The 22,769-nt window shown below is 39.3% G+C and overlaps 2 protein-coding genes across 8 annotated transcripts; one reads left to right on the top strand and one right to left on the bottom strand.

The window, feature by feature from the left end:
• Positions 1-5,583: 5,583 nt before the first annotated feature.
• Positions 5,584-8,106, top strand: LOC120111114 (CST complex subunit STN1-like). Of its 5 annotated transcripts, none has more exons than XM_088700931.2 (4): positions 5,584-5,822; positions 6,769-6,796; positions 6,942-7,481; positions 7,566-8,106. In XM_088700931.2, the coding sequence occupies exons 3-4, from the start codon at positions 6,968-6,970 to the stop codon at positions 7,568-7,570; spliced, it is 519 nt and encodes a 172-aa protein (XP_088557057.2). In that variant the 5' UTR covers positions 5,584-5,822; positions 6,769-6,796; positions 6,942-6,967; the 3' UTR covers positions 7,571-8,106. The 5 variants fall into 5 exon arrangements, with proteins under 5 accessions (XP_088557057.2, XP_088557054.2, XP_038983547.3 ...); XM_088700929.2 differs by having other exon boundaries at positions 5,585-5,822; positions 6,766-6,796; XM_088700928.2 differs by having other exon boundaries at positions 6,769-7,481.
• Positions 8,107-17,862: 9,756 nt separating this feature from the next.
• On the bottom strand, positions 17,863-20,586 carry QRT1 (Pectin lyase-like superfamily protein). 3 transcript variants are annotated; one of them, XM_039127615.3, is made up of 5 exons: positions 20,041-20,586; positions 19,481-19,670; positions 19,167-19,373; positions 18,489-18,724; positions 17,863-18,259 (listed from the first exon to the last, which is right to left on the bottom strand). In XM_039127615.3, exons 1-5 carry the CDS (start codon positions 20,316-20,318, stop codon positions 18,229-18,231), a joined length of 942 nt encoding a protein of 313 aa, XP_038983543.1. In that variant the 5' UTR covers positions 20,319-20,586; the 3' UTR covers positions 17,863-18,228. The 3 variants fall into 3 exon arrangements, with proteins under 3 accessions (XP_038983543.1, XP_038983542.1, XP_038983541.1); XM_039127614.3 differs by having other exon boundaries at positions 17,865-18,264; positions 19,481-19,583; XM_039127613.3 differs by having other exon boundaries at positions 17,866-18,264.
• Positions 20,587-22,769: the final 2,183 nt, after the last annotated feature.

Raw genomic sequence — 22,769 nt, 5'->3', positions numbered from 1 at the left:
GACTTGGCGTTCTTTGTAACTTTTTTAGTTTAAGCTTTTGCCATCTTATCTAGCAATTTAATTCGAGATTTAGGCCTTGAGTATCTGGTAAGAATGGCCCCTCTTCCAGCTTTGTTCCAATTGTGCCACTAGTGCTTCCAGGTGCCCCTGTCATGGGTGCGCCGTGTTATGGGAATATAATCCAAGCCTACATTAATTTTTCATGGTAATTTTATATATGGAACTAATTATGTCTTGTTTTCTGTTGACAGTTTATGTATTCGTCTCTCTATGTGATCCTTGGTGCCATCTCATCATTTTTGGCCCTATCTGCAGCACTATGTAGCTAAACTAGGAAAATGTCTGAAGAACAACAGAGACCAATTTGTTATCTGTAGACAGGTGAAGTTTATCTGAACTTGTGGAACCTTGTAAGCTGCCACAATCTTTATCCCGAAAGCCTTTGTCCACTGTAGTAGTATGTTGGATGTTTGCATTAGCGGCTCAGCAGCTGTGACTGGATGTTATGGTCAGTGAAGTTATCACCTATGTTACTTCTCTGGTCACAGATGTAGTGGTAGTGGTGTTTGATGGTCTTTTTCACCTTCGAACCATTCCCCCTTCCATTTGAAGTCTTGCAATAAAGTCCCTGGCATTCATTTACTTCTACAAATCATTTGTCCTGCCACATGGCTTCATTCTTTATCTTCTTTTAAGGAAAGGCTCCATACTGATGTTATTACCTACACTAGAAAGGGTGTCACAGCATCCATGCTCTGTTCCTTCTTTCTTCCGGACTTACAACTACTCTGATTGAAATGGTTAACAGACCCATGATGAGCATTTTCGTTCATCACACTGAATGGTTTGGACTATGCTGCATGAGATTGTGAAGTCCCTTGTTGATGTCAGCAAAAGATAGCATTATGATGGCCGATGCATGATCTCGTCGATTGGCAACCATCATCATCAATTGGTATGGACTTGGTTATGGAAACGCATGAATGAAATATAAGGCCTCGTTATGGAAACGATCACCTTCTCTCTGCAAGAATCCAAGTTCTGTGATGTCAATATGTGGAAAAGAGGAACCTCCAGGCAATGAGACCGTGCTCTAATGAAATACAGAAATTAACAAAGGCTTCTCAATTGGGAGGCTGCTTTGCAAGTTTTTGACACAAAGGAAGGAGTTAAAAAAGTAGAACAGTTTGACAATGCAAGCTACTACGGAGAAAAGAGTCGCACATCACAAATTTAAAAAGCCTAGAACAAAACAAAGTAAAAACACTCAAACCAAGCTAAAAGAAAAGAAAAATGAGTAAACTACTGGCCAAAACAGAACTCGCTGACCAAATGACCAGCGCTCACTTATAAACCTAAATACATTTCTAGCTAGCTTGAGGACCTAAAGTTAACGGATAACATTCTTTTTTTTTCCCGAGTTTTGAAGGTATAAACAATGAGGACTGATGAAAAACATTACGTAATAGCATCCTAATCTCTTAAAAAGGATGAAACACTCAAGCTATAGAAAAAAAAACAAAAAAAGGATACAAAGATCATCAAGTACATTGCATAATCCCATAACGGTCTTCTGGCTTCTCCGCACTCACCTATATACAAAGAAATAAATATCTTCACTCTCTCCCTATTACCATCTGGAACCATAGTCACCGCTCCCTGCACCGTCGTCGAATCTCCACACCCATCCTGCGACACCAGGATGACCCGACTGTGAGCCCCGTCCTTAAAGTTGAAGTTCCCGGAGTAATTCTCTGCACTGAAGTCATCCCAAGAAATGAAATCCTTGTACTGCATCTGGGTTCCCGACAACTCAAGACCCTGCAACAAGCCACAACAAAAAGACTGAAAACAAAGAAGTCCCTCTCTCTCTCTCTCTCTCTCTCTCTCTCTCTCTCTCTCTCTCTCTCTCTCTCTCTCTCTAACGCACTGCTTTAGAGGCTGGCATTCTTCTGGGTCTTATCGAGTGTGGAAGTTATAGAGAGAGGAGGCGTTGAAGGGGTGGAAACGGATGATGGTATTAAATCAGTTTTTATTATTGAGGCTGGTATTATATTCGGAAAATTAACAAAAAGTGCAGTGGTCCCATAATGGAATTTTATAAACGAGTTACAGCAGCAATAAACATCGGGGAAATCTCGCTAGTTGAACCAATTTGGTAATCTAGCCATGCTATTGTGGTAGGTGAAGATCTGGTCTTCCTCCAGCGCGAAGCTCACATTGCTGCTGATCAGTGTCACCTCTCCTGTTCTCAAGTCGTGGCGCAGCACCCTCACTTTCTTCTCTATGCTATTCCCAGCCCTCACCCAGAGGTAAAGCTCGTCCCCTCCCTCGAATGCCAATGGCTGCATGAACCACCGCGAGAACAGCCGCTCCGACAGGCTCCTGCCCCTCAGTCGCATTGTGTTGCAGAACTCGGCGAGGACATGCCGATTCTTTTCAACCATCTGCTCCAAGCTCACTCGATATCTTCTCGACCACGCCTCGCTGCTACGGCTGCCATCCTCGATCACGTAGACCTCCACCGCATCCCCCACCACAACCGCGCAGGTCAGCCGACCCTCCGTCGACGCCCCGAGAGCATGCCGAGCTCGTCCTGATACCGCTGCTGGCAGCAGCCTCCAGCCTGCGAGGTCCTTGCATGGGTCGAACCATATCAAATACTCGACGCAGTCCCAGTACAAGACTCCTCCAGCGAACGCTGGAGTCCCATGACGCCACCGGAAGCCACCGACGGCGACCTTCTGGCTGGACTGCACCCACTCGCCCGTACAAGAAGAGAAGACCACGAACTGGTACTCGACTTCATCGACAGCGCCCTCGACGTTATCCCGTTTGGGGTAGACCAAGGAATAATGAGCCGGCGAGGTTGAGGGGTCGAAGGCCAGCCCGACACCATAGCGACGGCGCTTGCTTTGAGGGATGGGCTCGTACTCCTCGGTAGCCGGGTTGAGGACGCAGAGGAAGTTGAAGTAGAGGGCGTGGACGTAGACGCAGAGGAGGCCGTTCGTCGAGCCGACGAGGCTGATGCGATGGGAGCTGAGGATGGAGAGGGAGGGGTCGGGGACGCCGATCGGGGTGCCGGGGGGGGACAGGAACTCGAGGCCGCGCCAGCTGAGGAAGACGAAGCCGGAGGAGGTGGGGGAAGGGCGGCGGGACTGCTCGAGGGCGAAGAGCGGGCTGTTGGAGATGTAGCCGTGCCATGCCTTGCAGACGTTCTTGCACCTGGAGAGGGACTTGAAGGACAGCCTTGGGAGGATGTTGAACCGAAAGAGATCATCATATAGAACGCGAGAGCCTTTCGCTACTTCGCCGCTGCCGCTGTTGTTCTTCGGGGACCTGTTCTTCCTGGATTCCTCCATGTCCATGAAGAGAGAAGGTCGAGAGCCTGAAGACGAACGAATTAAGTAGCTATAGTCGTAGCGGCCGGGACCCCTCTATATGGTAGATTGTTTGGGTTTCCTGGTAATAGGAGTTCGAATTTCTCTAGGAAAGGGCCGGAGAATCCGACGCCCTGATCGACACGAATTCTGATCGTCCGAAGTCGACGCGGAGTAGGACTTTGGATATACTTCCCCCCCACGTCTTTAGGATTCGCGCTACCAAAGGTAAACGGAGGACGATGGTCCGTTTCAGAGCGGACAAGGTCTCTCTCTCTCTCTCTCTCTCTCTCTCTCTCTATCTTTCGATATTAACGGCACATCCTTCGCAATCTAGCATCACTTCTGGGAAAAGATTATTTGAACGTAACTGTCATTGTTTTGGGGTGTGTTTTTATGGAAGATGAGAATAAAACCTAACAACCAAATAAAACTCTAGTAGGATCCAATTAAACTTATAAAAGGATTAGTGCCAACTCGAAGTTAGCTGTGATTGAAAGAGAATCCTAAAATTTTTTGACTCTAGATTAAGGAAAAGATTGTTTGAACCAAAGTGCCATTATTTTCATGTGTTTTTTTATAAAAAGATTGAGCAGAAAACCTAACATCCCCCAGGAAAAAAAAAGATGGCTGCCAAATAGAAGTTAGCTATAATTGAGAGAGAATCCTAAGATTTTTACCATGATATTCATTCACCATCCACCAGATATTGTGATTGTGATATGTGATGATCGAAACCATTTTCTGTTTTATATCAATTGAGACAAAATAATAGTTGTCGCAAAGGCTAGCAAGCAGATTTTTCTCATAAAAAGAAATTGTTGAATGGAAACATAATTTCTCAAGCGTAGGATGAACTAAATTTAGAAAAAGAGATCAACTATCAAAATGTGCAAATTGAACTTTGCAAAGTTCTCTTTCCCCTTGTAGGGTTTCAATAGAATTTGCAGCGATACATAGTGAGACAGATTTTTTATCTCTTCTATAATTTTTTTATTTCTTTTCTATAATAGTTATCTCAGTAGCCATTCTAACTAGACAATGGCACCATTAATATAAGAGAATTATATTTTGCTTCTCTTTATAGCATTTCATGATTGTAATTTAGCCAGATAAATATATCTATCTTAAAGAAGATTTTGTTGGCAAAATTCTATTTTGTAGATAGTCCTGTATCAACATGTATGTGATGCACACCACCCATAACCCTCCAATTTAAACTCATCATGGTTGTCCATGTATGAAAAAAAAGGATCTCATACATAATCTGTAATAAAAGGATCTGATATGGAGCAGCCAGACAATGAAACCCAACTCTAGGAATAAAATAATCTCTCACTTTGCTCTGTGTCTCTCTTCTTCCCCAACCCACCCCCCCCCCCCCCCCCCCCCCCCCCCCCCCCTCTTTTTTTTTGCTACAAAAATGCATTCCCTTCATATAGCTGTAACTGAGTTGAAATGCAAAAGCTGATCTACAGGGGTTACACTGATGCTCTCACTTGTTGTACCAGGAAAGCAAACTGGAGAATCTAATGACATCAGAGAAGTCAAAGATTATAAAATCAAGTGTAATGACTAATGACTGAAGTAATTTGTAAAGAAAACAGGCTTCCTAATGCACTAGTTGTAAAATTAAGAGAATGGAGGTGCTGAGTATAAATGTGCATGCCGAGGAAGCAAAATAAAATTGGCAGGGAACGGGACATGCTCATAAAAAAGAATAGGTTCAAAATAAGGCTAAAACTTGACAAAGAATCTGGAGCTGGGGGAAAAAGATACTCAGGAGAAATCAGACACTGAAAGAAACTATCAAAGCATTATTTAAAGCTCGTGCAAAATATAGAATAAGTTTTAAGTCATCCATCATCCATGGTGCAATTTACTTTGAGCATTTGAAAGATACTAAAAATTTGCCCAAAACTTTTGATATGATACCTTTCGTACATTTATAAGTATATGGAGGCTACCTATATCTCAACTCCTAAACAAATTACATTTATGTGAGAAAGATTGCAATTTTAGTAAACTAGAATTTTTTAATTCCTTAAGTTTCTAAAATATATTCATCCTTAAATGATTGATCAAAAGGGAACTAACCTTTAGATGAACGGATAAAATAAAATTATTCTTCTATTTGTTTAAAACTTTTATAAGAGTCCGAATTAGAATTTGGTTTGCTTGATCAGCAAACGACAGAGGTAGAGAGAGAGAACCGGACCGGGGAATGGGCCGGTTTGCAGCGTTTCCCGTCCGACTGGTCGCGGTCGGGCCGGAAAACGTGGTAAAGGGTTCCCGCTGCCGACGCAAATCCTAGGGTTTTAGAGATAGAACATCAAAATCGCTCTTCCTCTTCTTCCCCATTTTTCGCAAATTTGAGCTTTGGATTTCGACTGCAAGAATGCCTTAGATTTCGCAAATCTTCCTCCGAGAGCATCGGATAAGGTATTATCTCCTCCATTGCACCATCTAATTCACCATTTTGGGAGGCAGTTGTCTTCTGGGTTATATGTAGTTTAATATATGCTAGTGAATCATGAGATTTAGATAGTTGATTCATTTGTTTCCGTATTTGGAGATTTTTCTCTCGAGATTTCATGTAACCCAACTTTTCTGTTTTCTTTTGAGTTTGGGAATTGGGGAAATAGCTTTGGGGTTTAGGAGTTCATCTTCTCTCTTTACTTACTTTTTATTTTATTTTTTTGAAGAGGGAGGCAAAACCACTCGGCCTTTGTTAGAAAAGAAAAGTTTACATTAACTAATCTTCTCTCTTTACTTAAAAGTGAAAGGTTCAAAGTTCAGCATCTTAGTAAAAAATTGATCTTTGGAAAAGAGTGGGCAATGAATTATGGAAAATTTAAACTATAATTTATCCATTGTTTTTTGTTCTCTTCACTTTCGTCTAAGTAATGGTTATAACAGTAAGTACTAACCACTCGGGTTGTCCACTTGATTGTTCTACTTTTCGGGGTTGTGATGTAAGTGGTTACGCGAAAGACTGCACTCTGATGACATTTCGTAGCATGTTTGCTTTTGTTTATTCACTCTTTCTTTTAATTTCTGGCTTCTAGATCATGAAGCAAATTGTATCAAGTACTTCTTTGTTTAGCTGATTGTCCACTCTCATGTGTTGCATTAGCTTTTAACAAACTTATGGATAATTCTAATTAACAAATTTCACAGCAGGTCTATGCTGCATTGACTTGCCAAGTTCTTTTGCCCCTTGCATCACTCTGAGTTTTGTGGAACAAAACTTTTAATTGTACTTTGGTTATAAATAAATGTTTTCTTCTAGGTGATTTGATAGTTTTGATTTCTTGCTCTAAATTCGGACTCCCTCTTATTTTTCTTTTTTTTGCATTTAATTGCTTTTTTATGCTTTGCACAGAAGAAAAAAAGAAGTCCTCGTAGTTCCAACAGTGAGCAATCCAACCCTCTCTATCTCATTCTCTTTTTTCTTCTTTATTGTTCTGAATTCTTCTTTCTTAACATCCCTACATATATCTATGTATATGGTTGAGAATATTTCTTATTATCGTTATAAGAACTTGATTTTTGGCTCAGATCCTAAACAAATCAAGGCTACTACCATGGATCCAATCCAAACTGTTCATGTCAAGCTTATGGCCTCTGATCTCCTCTCCTTAACTGTCTGGCCCTCAAACCCTCCCTGCTTCACCCGGAAGGGAAGGCCTATATCTCGTGCTGAAACTGTAGGCATGGTGGTGAGCCGTGAGCACAAGGACAAATTTCTGAGGTTCCTGGTGGATGATGGGAGTGGGTGCATCCCCTGCATCCTCTGGCTCAACCACCACTACCTCACTTTCCATGATGGTTCATCTAATCTCGAACTTATGGCTGAAATGGCACTGAAGCAATCTGAGATAGTTCAGCTGGGGGAGCTAGTTAGAGTCAGGGGGAGAATCACAATCTATAGGGGGATGCTACAGATTACAGTGAGGGATGTGGTGGTGGAGAGGGATCCAAATGCAGAGGTGCTACACTGGTTGGATTGCATCAGGTTATCCAAACAGTGCTATGACTTGCTGCCTGCTGCTGCTCTTCCTGGATCTGTTCTGAACCCACATCAAGATGGGTCTGACCGTAAGATTCTAAAATTTTTCAACTTTGATATTCTTCCATCAACTCCTACAAAGGCATTTGATTATTCTTTTCCCAAATTTGTAGGTTAGCTGCATGGTGCCCTTCAAAGCACGCCAGCCTGGATAATTTGTTACCTTCTTCAATCTTATATTATGTCTCATAATCTCTTCTTGCATGGATTATTTTTCATTCAAACAACTTTCAAGTGTTTCTTGTGGGATTCGTGCATCTCCTGGTGTTACGATGAATCTACTGAGCTACCAGGTCCTTAGGAAAAATGTCCATTCTTTTCAGTCAGTCAATGGAAGCGACTCATATAACAAGGAGATGTCATTGCTTTGTTTTGTACCTACATTATGGTTATGTTACAATCTGTGCAAAATTTTAATGTTGATTGCAGCTGATTTCTGCTATTAAGCGTCAGCAAGGTTCTGATATAACACCAACCAGTTTTTTCTTTTTTTTTTTTTGTGGGGTGTTTTTCTTTTTTTTGGGGGGGGGGGGTCTCCTTAGGACAGTGTTAGAATTACTTGTATTCTCTCTGATACAAATATGGTCAGGACAGTGTTAGAATTGCCTGTTTTCTCTCTTATACAAATATATGGCTGTTATTTTGAATGAGGAATACCCCTGGATCCTTTTCTCTCTTTTTACCCATTTTCCACTGATAATATTTTTTTGAAAAAAACATTGATAATAATTTACCATTGTAAATTGTGAAGCTTATGAAGCCATGTACCATGATGAATAGGTAATACCTCTTATTACCGATTGCACTCTATACTGCTAGCAAGAGGCAAAGAACACCAAGAAAAAGGGTAGGGCAAAGGGAAAAGATGGTTCGAGCCCCTTTAAAGGATATCAATGTAGTATGGAAGTTATTTACCAACATAACGAATGTTATTTATTGACAAAGACAATGATTTAGCATTTTGGCAGTGTGGGAGCACGGTATTCTGACAGCTCGATAAGCATAACCATAATTATCAAGCTTGTCCTAGTTATTTGGGGTTGGTATTATCGATCCCCATTTGCCAGGCCTTCCTTTGATGTTGTTCAAGCCACCTCATTTCATTTTTCACAACTACCACCTATGTCAAGACATCTTGTTACTTATTCAAATGAAAGCCACCAGAGCAACTTCAAATAAGAAAGTTGGGAAGGTTTAGGCAAATGAGGGCATGTAATGTGATAACGCAAATTGTTCCATGATCAAGATTATTTGAGTTGAGGGCTCAAATTGATATTCTGAGTAGTCATGAAAGGATACGGTATCAAGTCCTAATTCCTAAAGTAGAGTGAAGCAGTTGACCTGGAGAATGGGATCGATATAATGTGAGAAGTTAAGTGCATGAGAAAATAAGAAGAATACATATGATTAAGATTATGAAGGGTAGAGCTGCCCTCGTGGTTGGATTAGCACTGCTTCGATGCCAATTTGCCCCCATATTTGTTTGATGCCAAAGAATGAGATATCAGATCAAAGTAAAGACATGCCACAAGTAAAAAATTAAGACATTAAATTCCTGTCAAATGTACATAAATATTACTAAGAGATGTTTCACTCTTGGTTTCTAGCACATTGTAGAATTAACCCAAAAAAATGTTAGCTTCTTTTTGGGTGTGAAGCAGCGTCAAACCAAAATACCCAACAAGCATAAGCATTAGCTCTCCCTGAAAAGGAGGTGAGCTAACATAATGACACCGAGCCCTTATTGCAGCTGATGCTACTGAATCCGCTGCTTTAGTTTTTGTACGTTTGCTTTGTAGCAAGGAGCTCCGAATAGGAAAGGCTTCGAGAGACTGAAGAAAAGCGCCTATGAAAGGCCTCGACGAAAAGATGGAAAGGATGTGTCTGTCCTGGTTGACAAAAGTGGATTTTTCTATCAAAGAAAGGATTGGCTTGGAGTACGCTTAGCCCTTTTTTCTCCAGCCACTTTTTTCCAGCCATGTTTTTTCGCAGAAAAAAAATCCAACAAAAAGCAAAAACATAGCCATCCATAGAACATAGAGGAAAGTAATAAGCACACCATTTTAAGCTTAAGAAAGTTAAATCAACTTCTTGGAGGATAAAGAGAATGGGATTAAGCGAGTCTGGTTTCTAGAAAACTTAAAAATGAGCAAAGGATCTCCAAAAGCTAAGCAGTCTCCTGAATCGAGAAATACACAAGTTCGAATGAGCATTTAGAAGCTGGTTGTAGCTTATGTAAAAATTTCATGACATTTACAATTACAAAATTAAATCTGAGCCCAATACCAAACCCAAAATTTAAAAGTTGAAAAGAATCTGAAACTTTAAAACTGCAAAGCAAGAATTACAATGGCTTTATGTGAATGAGTGAACGGATACACACACGCAAAACAAAATTGTGATAAGGGATTTTGTAGCAAGTGATATGGGGAATCTAAACTTAATCTGTTAAATAGTGCTGAATCAAAGATATTAGTTTCTTGTATATTGAAAAGCCCATTCATCTCTAGCGCAACCTCAAGTTTTTGAATCATAAGACAACTTCTAATGCGGAGTTATTTCAATCTTAGGGATGCTGTATAGATAAAGAACAATTTCATCTCTATAAAAACACTCATCTCTATGCTCAATACCGGAACTCCTATGTTGGTTAAGAGCTGACCATTATTGCTATAATTTATTGGACTTGGAAACAAGGTCTCATTCACTCAATTTACCATATTTTGATGTCTGCGAATGATGATGGGTGGTTATTTCACATATTTTCACTCTTTGCATGTAATATATGGTGGCAATACACTTGTTCGACTTATCTGAACCCCTATAACACAAGAAATTCTGGCACAAAAATTTTGCTTTCCTGTTCAAAGAATTTTTTCTTCAAAGAACTATATAATTCAATGAGTTAGTGACAAAAGTGGATGATCAGGGAATGGATTAGTCTTTCTGATGGCTAACAGGTTTGTAATCACGTTGTTGGTAGTGCCTCGGCTTGTATTATTTTATTCCTTGTCGGTTCCTTCTTATTTCATTATGATACTAATTATTTAGGGCAGAAAAAAAAGGACTGTCAAGTTCTGCTTCTTTATACCATAGCTTTGCATTTGCTTATGTTGTTCATGTGCAAAGTCAATTATGGAAATGTTTACCATTTGATATTCCTGATGCCGTTAGTCACTAATTCTTAGCAGATGGGAAATTTTTAATAATAGGCTTGTGAGCTTACATCCTCCTAGTTATTGATGTATGGTCTTATGTATATTCTACTTTTGATTTGTTTATTGGTAGATATTGCTTGTTTTCACGGCATTATTTTTTAAAATATGCTTTATAAACATGAGCATATTTTTTACTTCTGCATTTGTAATAATCTTCTCTTTTCTTTTCTTGGAGTTTTTGAGGTATGTATTAGCTCCCTAATAATGTTCAATTTTATCGTATCTTTGTAATATTAATGTACCCCTGTTTTAGTCTAGTCACTCTAGTGCATTTAAGATGCACCACGATAGCTTGTCATTTTCTCAATTTATAATTCCTTCTTTTTTTTTCTAGTTCTTGACGAAATGAAGAGAACGGTTTTTCCAATGAAACTGTGGCACTGTTCAAGGAGGGAAAGGGAAAGGGGAAGAACTGAAAATTTATATAGAAGGACACTTGGTAGTGTTTTTTTAATATTGAGTTTGACTAATAAAATGTGCGGGGCCCTGCCAACTAAATGGAGGAATTTTGGATGCGAGATCTAGTTCCTTGGAAATGTTGGGTGGCAAGGAGGAGATTCTGCACTAGTTTCTTTTGAGGAAAGGGGACTAAGCCGTTTTTTTAGGATGGATATCTTTTATGGTGTATTTTAGGATTTTTAATAGAATTTGGCGATCCTTTGTGTCCTCCCTTCAGCCATTCCCTCCATTGGTACCCGGCGCCTAAATCCTCTCCCCCTCTCACATGAATTGCAACATCATATGGACATCTAATAGTTAGCAACATTATTTTAAAATAGAATAACTTTCTATTTATAATATTGACCAAGATTCTTTATATAATGTTATGTAAGAATTACTAATAACAAAACCCTCCATTCCCTTGGTTATGGAGATAATCAAGGCCTATAGGTATTATTTCCCATACGAGACATAAGACTAAGTTGAGTTTGTCTATAGATGCAGGGGTGTCACTAACCTCACCCATGATCCTCAAGGTGTGTGGTGAGGCAAGCTTCAGATAAACATGTCTGAATGATGCCATAAGCTTACATTTGACATATTCTTTCTTTTAAATGACTGACCCTGCTTCTCAAAAATCTTTGTATACAGATCTTTTTTTTCCCCGGGAGGAAGTTTAAACATGTTTCTTTGTTTGGAAAGCAGAAGTATCTTTATGTATACAAGCGGGGATTCGCTGCTCTTATTTACGGATAAATTGCTGGAGCTAATCAAATATCTTTTTCCCTTCATGATCTTTCCTTTTTAAAAAAAAAATTGTGCTTTCAACCTTTAGCCCTGTATTTGACCATTTTTCATTCTGCTATATCTGATTATTTTTTTTCGGATTAAGGCCGCGTCTCAAAATTCTGATCATATCATATGTAATTTTGTTTTTAATATAATCACATCGTAACATTTTATATATGGGTCAGGTAATGGATTCAAGCATCCGTTATATCCCAGGTATATCAAATTGGATCCAAACAACTGTGTAATATATGATTACTTTCATTTGGAATAATAGACATTGCTTCATTCTTAAAGATGAAATCGCAGTCTTCCATTCCTTCCACTTGGAGTAAGTTTTGAAATTGTTGGACTTTTAAGGAAGGCGAACAAAATATTGTGGTTACCATTTAACTAGTTATGCATAAATTTGTTTTAGACATGCAAGTATTGTAGGGTAAGTTGTTAACATTTTATTGATCATAAGCACACTAACCATAAGAGGGCAAGCCTTGGCGCAACGGTAAGGTTACTTCATTGTGACTTGGATGTCACGGGTTTAAAATATTGAAACCATCTCTCTGTACGCAAGGGTAAGACTGTGTATATCTAACCCTCTCCGAATCCTTGCAGTTGTGGGAGTTTCATGCACTAGCATGTCCTTTTAAGCACCATGAAGCATAAAGAAGTTATTTTCTTAAACACAGACCTAACAGAATTACTATTTGTTTGATATTTTCGAGAGGGCATGGAGATTAATGGAGAGTTGCGTAGGTTAAAAATTTAAGGGACAAAATCCTGTATGTGTAGATTGATTTTTCTGTACTAGGGGCCTTTATGGAATTTGGGAACTAGTCGTGATTCCAGAGAAGGCTAATGGTGTTTCCATGGCTGGAAACTGCACATTGCATTTGAAAGCTGCATTATGTTGTCCTGTAAAAATTATTAGACATGGCTCATGGCTATTATATATTTGTCAAAAGCGTCCAAATTTTGTATGTGAATAAGCTATCAAGCAGACTAGGTGTGAGAAAGCTTGCTGATATATTTAATTTATCTAAAGACAACTGGTTTTCTGTTTGCGTTTTTGGTTATTTAAGAAAATAATGAAATAGGATGCAGGTGACTTGGCTGATCCAGATTATAACTATTCAGATAGTGCCAGCAAAGTATTGTTTATTTGCAGTTTTAAGAATACTTCAAGAAATAGATGAAGGATATGTGAATAAAAGTTTCTGCTATTTAATATAATTCTGGCAGTTCTCATATATCTTGGACTCATTGGACCTTGATGTAGCATAACATGCAAGTATTCGACAATAAAAAGTGCAAATCATGATGAAATGGCAAACAAATGAGATTTTTTTTTTTTTTTTTTTTTGCAATGGATCTCTTGATTATTTATACTTTTACGGAGTATAGGGCTCTCTTTATGGTTGCCCAGCATTTTGAGGCTTTTGTTGTAACTTCCTCATGCTGAGAGATAATAATTGTTTATATCATATTCAACTGCAAGTTTTTTATCCCATCCTCTAGTTGGAATCTCTGCATAAAATTGAGCATTTTTATCTTGTGAGTTCTTTTGGTTGCTTCCTGCCTTTGAAGAAATGTTGCTAATGCGTGGGATTTTCATGATTTCCTCCTCTTTGGTATGGCCTGCATGAAGCTTCACCCTTGTTTTTTTGAGCTTATGTGTCAGTTTGAAGGTTGCCATATTTGAATAATTTGTGATATAGTTCTCCAATGAAAATCTGACCGTGGCAATTTGTTGCAGAGGAATCACGAGAATTGGGCTTGTTATTTCAAGCCAAAAGGTAAATTCATCGCCCTTCCTCTTTCTTCCTCATTCTCATGCAATCTCTGTTGACGTATTTAAAGGATTTAATTTATCTTATAACTTAATAAATTTACATTCTCCTCTGATTTCAAAAGTGATTTTACAAGCTTCATGAGATCAATATGCTTACTGACTTGTAGCCTGAATGAAGAGAAGCAATGAGTCCCTTGATTTTCCTGTCAAAGAGTGTACTTTCTCTAAAAGCTTTTGCATCCTTCAAACGAAGTAGGGGAGTTATGCATCATCTAGCAGAATGCAACTCCCTTACCGAGACAAGGCTGTGGAGGTTTATCTTACCTTCAATGCTGCTCAGGGATGCGCCTTCACCAAGCACCCTTATCCACCCACTCACCACCTTAATCCCGGTGACCCTTCCTTTTCACCCATACAATCATCATGTCCTCCCTTCCCTCAGCCACCAATGGCCATGGGTCCCCCACGGCATCCAGAGAACCCATCTTCCACCAAGATGTCCCACTCGTCTCCAGTATGTGAATTTCGACTCTCCCCTTTGCCATTCCGGTGCATATCTTACCATCCATCTCTCCGATCTCCCAACCTGACCATTCTCCAGTTGCTACTGAAGATGGAGTTATGACATGATGCTTATCCACAATAGGAGACTACGGTATCTTTGTTGGTGCCACCCCACTAACAGCCATGCTAAACCAGGAGCTCTCCGCAGCATTTGGGCCCTCTCTGGAAGTACAACATTTGATGTACGCCATTTGCCTTTGAGGAGAAAACTTCAAAGTGGTGCTTGGTGCAGATCAGGTGGTAATCGACACAGAAGTTGAACATAGAAGGTTGGAAGATGAGCACGAGGGCACCTTTCAGTTGTGGATTGGCTCTGAGAGGACGTGGGGTAGAAGAGGCCCTGCAGGGTTGGGACTGGGCATGGGCGAAGAGGAAGGGATGTGGTTGTTCTGGACTGCGGGGATCGAGCAGAAGTGGAGAAGGGACTGGACAGGAAGCTAGTAGAGGGCATGATCTCCAATGATGTCTGGAGTGGGTCGTTTTGTATCTTGATTATATCTTTGATGTATCTTAGCAGCTTCTCTCGGCCTAGCAGTGGACTACTTCTCTTCATCGATCACCGTCTTCACTGACTGTGTGGTCTGAGGAGACGGCTTGCTCAAGGACTCTATTTTCATGGTCATAGTAGCAGGTTGTGGTGGATGAGGTTTTGGAATTTTATAGCTGGAGGCTGGTTTAGGGTGCATCTTGGCGGGGTCATTCTCTCCACTTTCAGTTTCCTTTGTGGAAAATTTCACCAAGCTAAGCAAGGTAGGGTAAGTCCAGTTCGTTGACTGCTGACTTGGGAATTCCTGGATTGTCGTCACTGTTGGTTAGGGAATAACCACAAAGTGTTGTTCAGATCTTTGTTTTGTACTTTTGATCAGAAGAAATCTAAAGGTTGTTAAGTAGCAACCTTAATCCAATGTGGCATGTTCAGTGCAGTACTTTTGATTGGGGAATGCTTAATGGATGAACCCTAGTTACAAAAATATAAGTTTTTTTGTGAAAGAGGCCGTTGTGGATTAGTAATCCCAGAAAGCGGATTTTTTAGGAATTGATTGAAGGTTTATTTAATTTGGTACACCTGTCTCGCTAGATTTTATGTTTGTCAGTTTGTATTCTGTAGGAATGGATCCCTGCCTTCAGACCACTTGACACAAATCCAACACCCACCCGCCCTCCAAATAAAAAAAAAAGGGAAAAAAGGCCCTTTTTATGTCAACCTTCCCAGAAAACAGAAAAGTTGTATAGCTTTTGGATAGGAAATATCTTTCAGGAGAAGAGTCACGCAATCATCTCATTACTTGTGAAACAACTTTTACATGATGTTACTCGGCTGACAAATTGGTATTTCAAGATTGTAGTTACAGTATAGCTCTTCGTACATGCTTGCCTCAGTAATCTTTAACTTGAAAGATACATTTGAAATTTTTAATGGGCTAGTTTGAAACTTGACACGTTTACATTCACTTCACATATAACACAGATTTCTAAAACTACGAAACCAAGCTAAAACTATCTGAAATCAACCAAGACCAGTTGGCATTGGTGTTCTTCCTGCTGGGTTGTTTTCAACCTGTTTCGTCAAATGTTTCTGACCCTGTGCGAACTGAAACAGACAAAAGACCATACTTTCTACTTACAGTTTAATGTTATAACGCTTATCTGATATAATAACATTAAGTAATGATTTCAGCACTTCTTATCTTCTTCACCACATTCACATTTTTCAAGCACATCCTAGGTTGTTATCATCTAGAAAAATTGGACTGTCTCTCCCTTTTCACGCTCTCAAATCATTCTGCAGTCTGGATGTCTGTTAAGTCTGATTTGCATACTTAGCTAGCCAATTTGGTGAAATAATTATCTTGACTGCATTTATGTTTTGTTGTCTGGACTTTTGCATCAATAATTCGGAGGACATGTTGATCTAAGGCCAGTTTATGTAATAATCTGTACTTGGGAACAAGTTATCCCATGTTATCAAGGTTCAGGCAGCTGCACATTAGGATCTATAAATCCGAAACAAAATTGTCAGGACAAGGCTAGATGATTTATCAAGGTTCTGATGATTTGGCTCATGCAGACAAGGTACTAGTGTAGGATGTGAACTAATTAGGCACCTTTATCACTCACGAAGGAAAATTCCTGGAATCTTAGATGAAAGTACATAACATAAAGATGAACAAAAACCTTCCATAACCTTTTAGTTTTTAACAAATATATACAAACCAACCATGATATGCAATCAAAATTTGGAATTTTCTTATCGACCACTTGCTGTCTTCTTGCAACATATGCTTGATTTTGATAAGCAACATGCATCAAATGCTTGTCTGGGACTGTTCAACTGGCTTTCGGAATCAGGTAGTTCTGCAATGTCAGACCAAGATGTCATCACTGCACAAGCGGATTCAAATGAAGAAGATAAACAAGCAGAAACCAGCTTGAGTGATAAAACTGATGTAAACATGAAGCGAGTTAATTCAAGAAAGCGGCTGAGGGATGAAAGTTCTGAGGAAGACTTTGAGGAAAAGCCAGGCATAAGTGGTGACTAGAGTTGAAGGCTGGCAAATGAGGTTGGACCAGGCCTGCTTTAAATTTTTTTGTATGTAAACGTGTGCGTATAGAATATCATATATAATCACGATGATGTTACTTTCTGGGGCCAAATTAACTGCACTGTAATTAGGACAACAATGGAGGTGAACTGACTGAAGACTTGGCATTCTTTGTAGCTTTTGAAGTTTAAGCTTTTGCCATCTTATCTAGCAATTTAATTCCAGATTTAGACCTTGAGTATCTGGTAAGAAATGGCCCCTCTTCCGGCTTTGTTCAAATTGTGCCACTAGTGCTTCCAGGTACCCCTGTCATGGGTGTTATGGGAATATAATCCAAGCCTACATTAATTTTTCATGGTAATTTTATATATGAAACTAACCGTATCTTGTTTTCTGTTGACAGTTTATGTTTTCGTCTCTCTGTGTGATCCTTGGTGCCATCTCATCATTTTTGGCCCTAACTGCAGCACTATGTAGCTAAATTAGGAAAATGTCTGAAGTACAACAGAGACCAATTTGTTGATCTGTAGACAGGTGAAGTTTATCTGAACTTGTGGAACCTTGTAAGCTGCCACAAATCTTTATCCTGAAAGCCATTGTCCACTGCAGAAGTATGTTGGATGTTTGCATTAGCGGCTCGGCAGCTGTGACTGGATGTTATGGTCAGTGAAGTGATCACCTAATGTTACTTCTCTTGTCACAGATGTAGTGGTAGTATTTAGTTTGATTCAAGCGCTTATTTTTAGCATTTAAATTTGATGAGTCAGGATCCATTATACCCATCCTCATTGGAGTCACGGATTCCTTTTGTCAGGCATATATACTGTGGTTTGGGAATTGGTAGGGACAAGTTGTTTCTTTTTACATTATACCCATCCCCCTTCCATTTAAAGTCTTGCAATAAAGTCCCTGGCATTCATTTACTTCTACAAATCATTTATCCTGCCACATGGCTTCATTCTTTTTCTTCTTTTAAGGAAAGGCTCCATGCTGATGTTATTACCTACACTAGGAAGGGTGTCACAGCATCCATGCTCTGTTCCTTCTTTCTTCCAGACTTGCAACTACTCTGATTGAAATGGTTAACAGACTCATGATGAGCATTTCGTTTATCACACTGAATGGTTTGGGCTATGTTACATGAGATTGTGAAGTCCCTTGTTGATGTCAGCAAAAGATAGCATCATGATGACCGGTACATGATTTCGTCGATTGGTAACTATCATCATCAATTGGTATGGACTTGGTACATACACTTTCAGGGATATGCCTGGAAGGTGAAACAGCACAAAATTATAAGATCAGCTCAAAAATAAGGAACTACAATCGAAGCCATTGATTGCCATGAATGTAATTCCGATCTAGGAAAGGCCGTGCTTCATCGTAGTTGAGTGATCTTGCCCATTGTACCCTCTTTCTCAAATTGGCACCCTTACCACTGCAATTGAACTCTCCAAACCATGCTGTCCTGCAAAATTGAGATCAGTCAAGTCCTCTTAGAGTCAAAATTGGTTTCGAGTGAATGAACTAACATAAGCTGCCTCAAAGGCCTATTACACTAGTAAACAAGATTATCCTGTGGAGTTTTTAATGAATGGCAATGGCACTTTAATAACATGGTTGTTGCTTTTAACTATCCCTCTCCTAATTGCCGTTGGCCTCCTTTTTTATATATATAAGAGATGCTTATACCTTGTCCTTGATGGATCTCCCCAGTCACTCCATCCTTCAGGGATGATGATGCCTTCCAGTTGGCAGTAAGAATAGACCACTCTTGCATACCGTCCCCAAGCTCTCCCTAAGTACAGAATCCCAGAGCCATCCAGCCTGCAGTCCAGGAAAGAGAACCCGGAATCATCCTTTGGTGAATTCCTCTGAGAAGCTGCGACTGCTCCATAGCTCATTGCAACTGCATGAAGTGTGCAGCCCTGCTCCACATCAAGACATCGATGAATAGATAGATATCCAAGACCACAAGATCTAAGCAGAACAATTTGAGCATTTCACTGTTCTCCAATCGACCCGTACAACAGTGACAGATTTTTTTGATCTAAATCAGTATAAATAATCCTACTCAGGGTATGAAACTAGCAGCAACCATTCTTCAGCATACATTACTGATGACTTGTTGAATTTAAAAAAACAAAATCAAAATTTAAAAATCAAACTTGGAAGGAGAACATCCTGCTTTATAGAAAAATTTATGCCAACCAATTCAATGTCGAAAGAGTTAAGAGAATTCTGCAGTCGATGACTGAATTCACAAAGATAATGCGAACTTGCACATGCTAATATAGATGGCTGACTGAGAAAAAGTTGGCATAATTGAGAAAGAGAGAGAGAGAGAGAGATTTGTTGCTCGGACATAACCTGATACAAAGATCTTGCATTTCCAAATATGAAATCAATGGATCCTTGGACGTAGCATTCCAAGAAATAATGCCTGCCCATGTGATCGAAGAGTGTGTCTTGAGATCCCAAGATCCTGCATCTGTATACAATGGCCTTGTCGCCCGACAGTCTCAGCGCCACCGCTTGCATTCCTATCGCACCAGGCACTGCACCTTGTGCTGTGTTCTGTCACTCAAATCCATTTCAAGCTATCAGAACCAAAGAACGTCAGAAATTTTCCTTTGTGTGCATCTCGCATTGCATATCTAGCTTTCGCTGGGGATTCTGGGTACCTCAAAAGTAATTCCATTTGCGCAGAAGTAATCGGACTCCACGGCAACTGATGCAGAGTAAAAGGTCCCAATTATCTGGCCATTGTGATCTCGATCAGATGCCCTGGAATGCCACGAGATAACAGTTTCAGAGCTTCCGTTCCCAATGAATGAAATATAAGGCTTCGTTATGGGAACGATCACCTTCTCTCTGCAAGAATCCAAGTTCTGTAATGTTAATATATGGAAAAGAGGAACCTCTAGGCGATGAGACCGTGCTCTAATGAAATACAGAAATTAACAAGGCTTCTCAATTGGAAGGCTGCTTTGCAAGTTTTTGACACAAAGGAAGGAGGAAAAAAAGTAGAACAGTTTGACAATGCAAACTACTACGGAGAAAAGAGTCGCACATCACAAATTTAAAAAGCCTAGAACAAAACAAAGTAAAAACACTCAAACCAAGCTAAACGAAAAGAAAATTGAGTATAAAGCACTGGCCAAAACAGAACTCACTGACCAAATCACCAGCGCTCACTTATAAACCTAATTACATTTCTAGCTAGGAGTAACACAGCACTCACCTATATACTCCTGGAGAAATAAATATCTTCACTCTCTCCCTATTACCATCTGGAACCATATTCACCGCTCCCTGCACCGTCTTCGAATCTCCGCTCCCATCCTGCGACACCAAGATGACCCGACTGTGAGCCCCGTCGTTAAAGTTGAAGTTCCCGGAGTAATTCTCCGCACTGAAGTCATCCCAAGAAATGAAATCCTTGTACTGCAACTGGGTTCCCTGACAACTCAAGATCCTGCAACAAGCCACAACAAAAAGACTGAAAACAAAGAAGTCCATCTCTCTCTCTCTCTCTCTCTAACGCACTGCTTTAGATGCTGGCATTCTTCTGGGTCTTATAGAGTGTGGAAGTTATTGAGAGTGGAGGCGTTGAAGGGGTGGAAACGGATGATGGTATTAAATGTTGGGAGCGTGGTTCTTGCTCTACTCCTCTCTATCTAATGTTGGATTCTATAAGACTAACGGTTGGATAAGATAAGAAGACATACAAAGAGAGAGAGGGGGGGGAAGGTCTCCCATGACATGAAGGGATGCCTTCGGGTGGTTAATGAGTAGTTAGATTTTTTGAGACGCAACGGTTACGTCATATATTGTAACTGAAACAGGAATGTGAAAAACTCTAAAGCCCCGCTCTCTCTCTCTATGTGTGTGTATATATATATATCCATATTAATGTTGTAAGTTACGTGAAGTATATTTAGGCCATTCGGTCGATCCATGCATGATACGAAGAGCCTAAAGACTAATAGAAAGAGAGAGCGCACACATAGAGAGAGAGAGGGAGAGATTGTGAAATCCAATTAAACCACAAGCAAAGTTTAGCAGCATTCAACTTTTAGGATGGGAAGCAGAGTCTAGGTTCTAGTCAAGATCAATGTACATACAATTACATAAATGGATAGAAAAGTGAAAAAGATAAATTCCTTATAATGAAATCAGAGGGAGAACTGATGAAAAATTAGGGGACACGAGAAACACATGGGAATCTTCTTCAAAAGCATATATCACATCACTATTTTGAAGGATTTAAAGTTTGATGTGTGGTGGCAGAGGATTGGGTTCAAAATGAGGCTTAATTTTGTCAAAATCTAAATCCCAATCCGATTTACAACTCTACTTCTATACCTGGGTGGAACTCTCATGTGTACCATGCGTGCGGCTTAATTTACAAATAAGTATCAGATGGATTTTAATAAAATTTTGACTTAAGTGAGAAAATCATAAATTATAAGATAGACATAAATGATCTGATAGATTATAGATACAAATAATCTAATAAATTTTAAAACGATAAAGATGTCAGGTTTATTTCTAAGAAGCCCGATCATTTGACAGTTTTTATTCTCTCTCTCTCTCTCTCTCTCTCTCTCTCTCTCTCTCTTTTAACATTTAGAGATGTGGAGTTTATTTTTAGGAGCTTCACCCAACTATTAAACTTTTCTACACATTCTTTTTTAAAAAATAATAAATTAAAACTTTACTCAAAAAATAAATATATCAAAATACAAGCGACTTATACCGTCAAACGAATTTGATAAAGTTTTGATTTCAGTTTTCAAACCCATTTAATAGTTTATCAAGTTAGGATATTATTGTCTTTTATTGTTCCTAATCCTAAATAAACCTTGTAGCACTTCATTTTTTTTGAAGTTCCTCCTATGCTTTCAAACTTGGTCACTTGATACATGCTAGCCACCTCAATTAGAAAAAATCTCAAACCATAATCATAACATTGAGAAACTACTGAACAAAATATTTGCGTGGCTGGATAGGCCGGCCTTTGGCCTCACTAAGAGGTCACTTGGTCGAACATTGATCAAAAACATATCTAAATAATTAAAATAACTAAAATAAATACTTAAATATTGAAAAAATAAATAAATATCATGTTTGAAAGATGCTAAAAATATGACCATATTTTTTGATATAAATCCTTTTATACATTTATAAGTATATGGAGGCTACCTATATTTCAACTCCTCAATAAATTAATTTAGGGGTTGTTTACGTGAGAAGGGTCGTAATTTTAATAAACTAGAATTCTTTAATTCCTTAAGTTTCTGAAATATATTCATCCTTAAATGATTGATCAAAAGAGAACTAACCTTTAGAACGGATAAAATAAAATTATTCTTCTATTGTTTAAAACTTTTACAAGACTCTGAATTAGAAGTTGGTTTGCTTGATTAGCAACCGACAAAGATAGAGAGAGAGAGAATCGGACCGGGGCATGGGCCAGTTTGCAGTGTTTTCGGTCCGACTGGCCGCGGTCGGGCTAGAAAACGTGGTAAAAGGTTTCCGCTATTGACGCAATTGCTCTTCCCATTCTTCCCCATTTTTCACAAATTTGAGCTTTGGATTTCGCCTGCGAGAATGCCTTGGATTTTGCAAATCTTCCTCCGAGAGCATCGGATAAGGTATTATCTCCTCCATTGCACTATCTAAATAACCATTTTGGGAGACAGTTGTCTTCTGGGTTATATATGTAGTTTAATATATGCTAGTAAATCATGAGATTTAGATAGTTGATTTATTTGTTTCTGTATTTGGAGATTTTTCTCTAAAGATTTCATGTAACCCAACTTCTCTATTTTCCTTTGAGTTTGGGAATTGGGGGAATAGCTTTGGGGTTTAGGAATTCATCTTCTCTCTTTGCTTAAAAATGAAAGGGTCAAAGTTCAGCATCTTAGTAAAAAATTGATCTTTGGAAAAGAGTGGGCAATGAATTAT

This window comes from Phoenix dactylifera, chromosome 7 (genome assembly GCF_051530095.1).
Source record: "Phoenix dactylifera cultivar Ajwa chromosome 7, Ajwa_hap1_PhDact_Kaust_v1.1, whole genome shotgun sequence".
Lineage (NCBI taxonomy): Eukaryota > Viridiplantae > Streptophyta > Magnoliopsida > Arecales > Arecaceae > Phoenix > Phoenix dactylifera.
Note: the sequence above shows the minus strand (reverse complement) of the source record. Positions and strands in the feature narration are given on the sequence as shown.

What these genes read in the sequence shown, in the direction of transcription:
- LOC120111114 (XM_088700928.2), top strand. Translation starts at nt 6,884, where the DNA reads ATGTATATGGTTGAGAATATTTCTTATTATCGTTATAAGAACTTGATT.
- QRT1 (XM_039127613.3), bottom strand. Translation starts at nt 20,318, where the DNA reads ATGGACTTCTTTGTTTTCAGTCTTTTTGTTGTGGCTTGTTGCAGGATC. An exon ending in ATTTCTCCAGGAGTATATAG is followed by an intron (nt 19,671 to 20,040) that starts GTGAGTGCTGTG and finishes GGATTCTTGCAG; the next exon opens with AGAGAAGGTGATCGTTCCCA. An exon ending in CAAATGGAATTACTTTTGAG is followed by an intron (nt 19,374 to 19,480) that starts GTACCCAGAATC and finishes TTTGAGTGACAG; the next exon opens with AACACAGCACAAGGTGCAGT.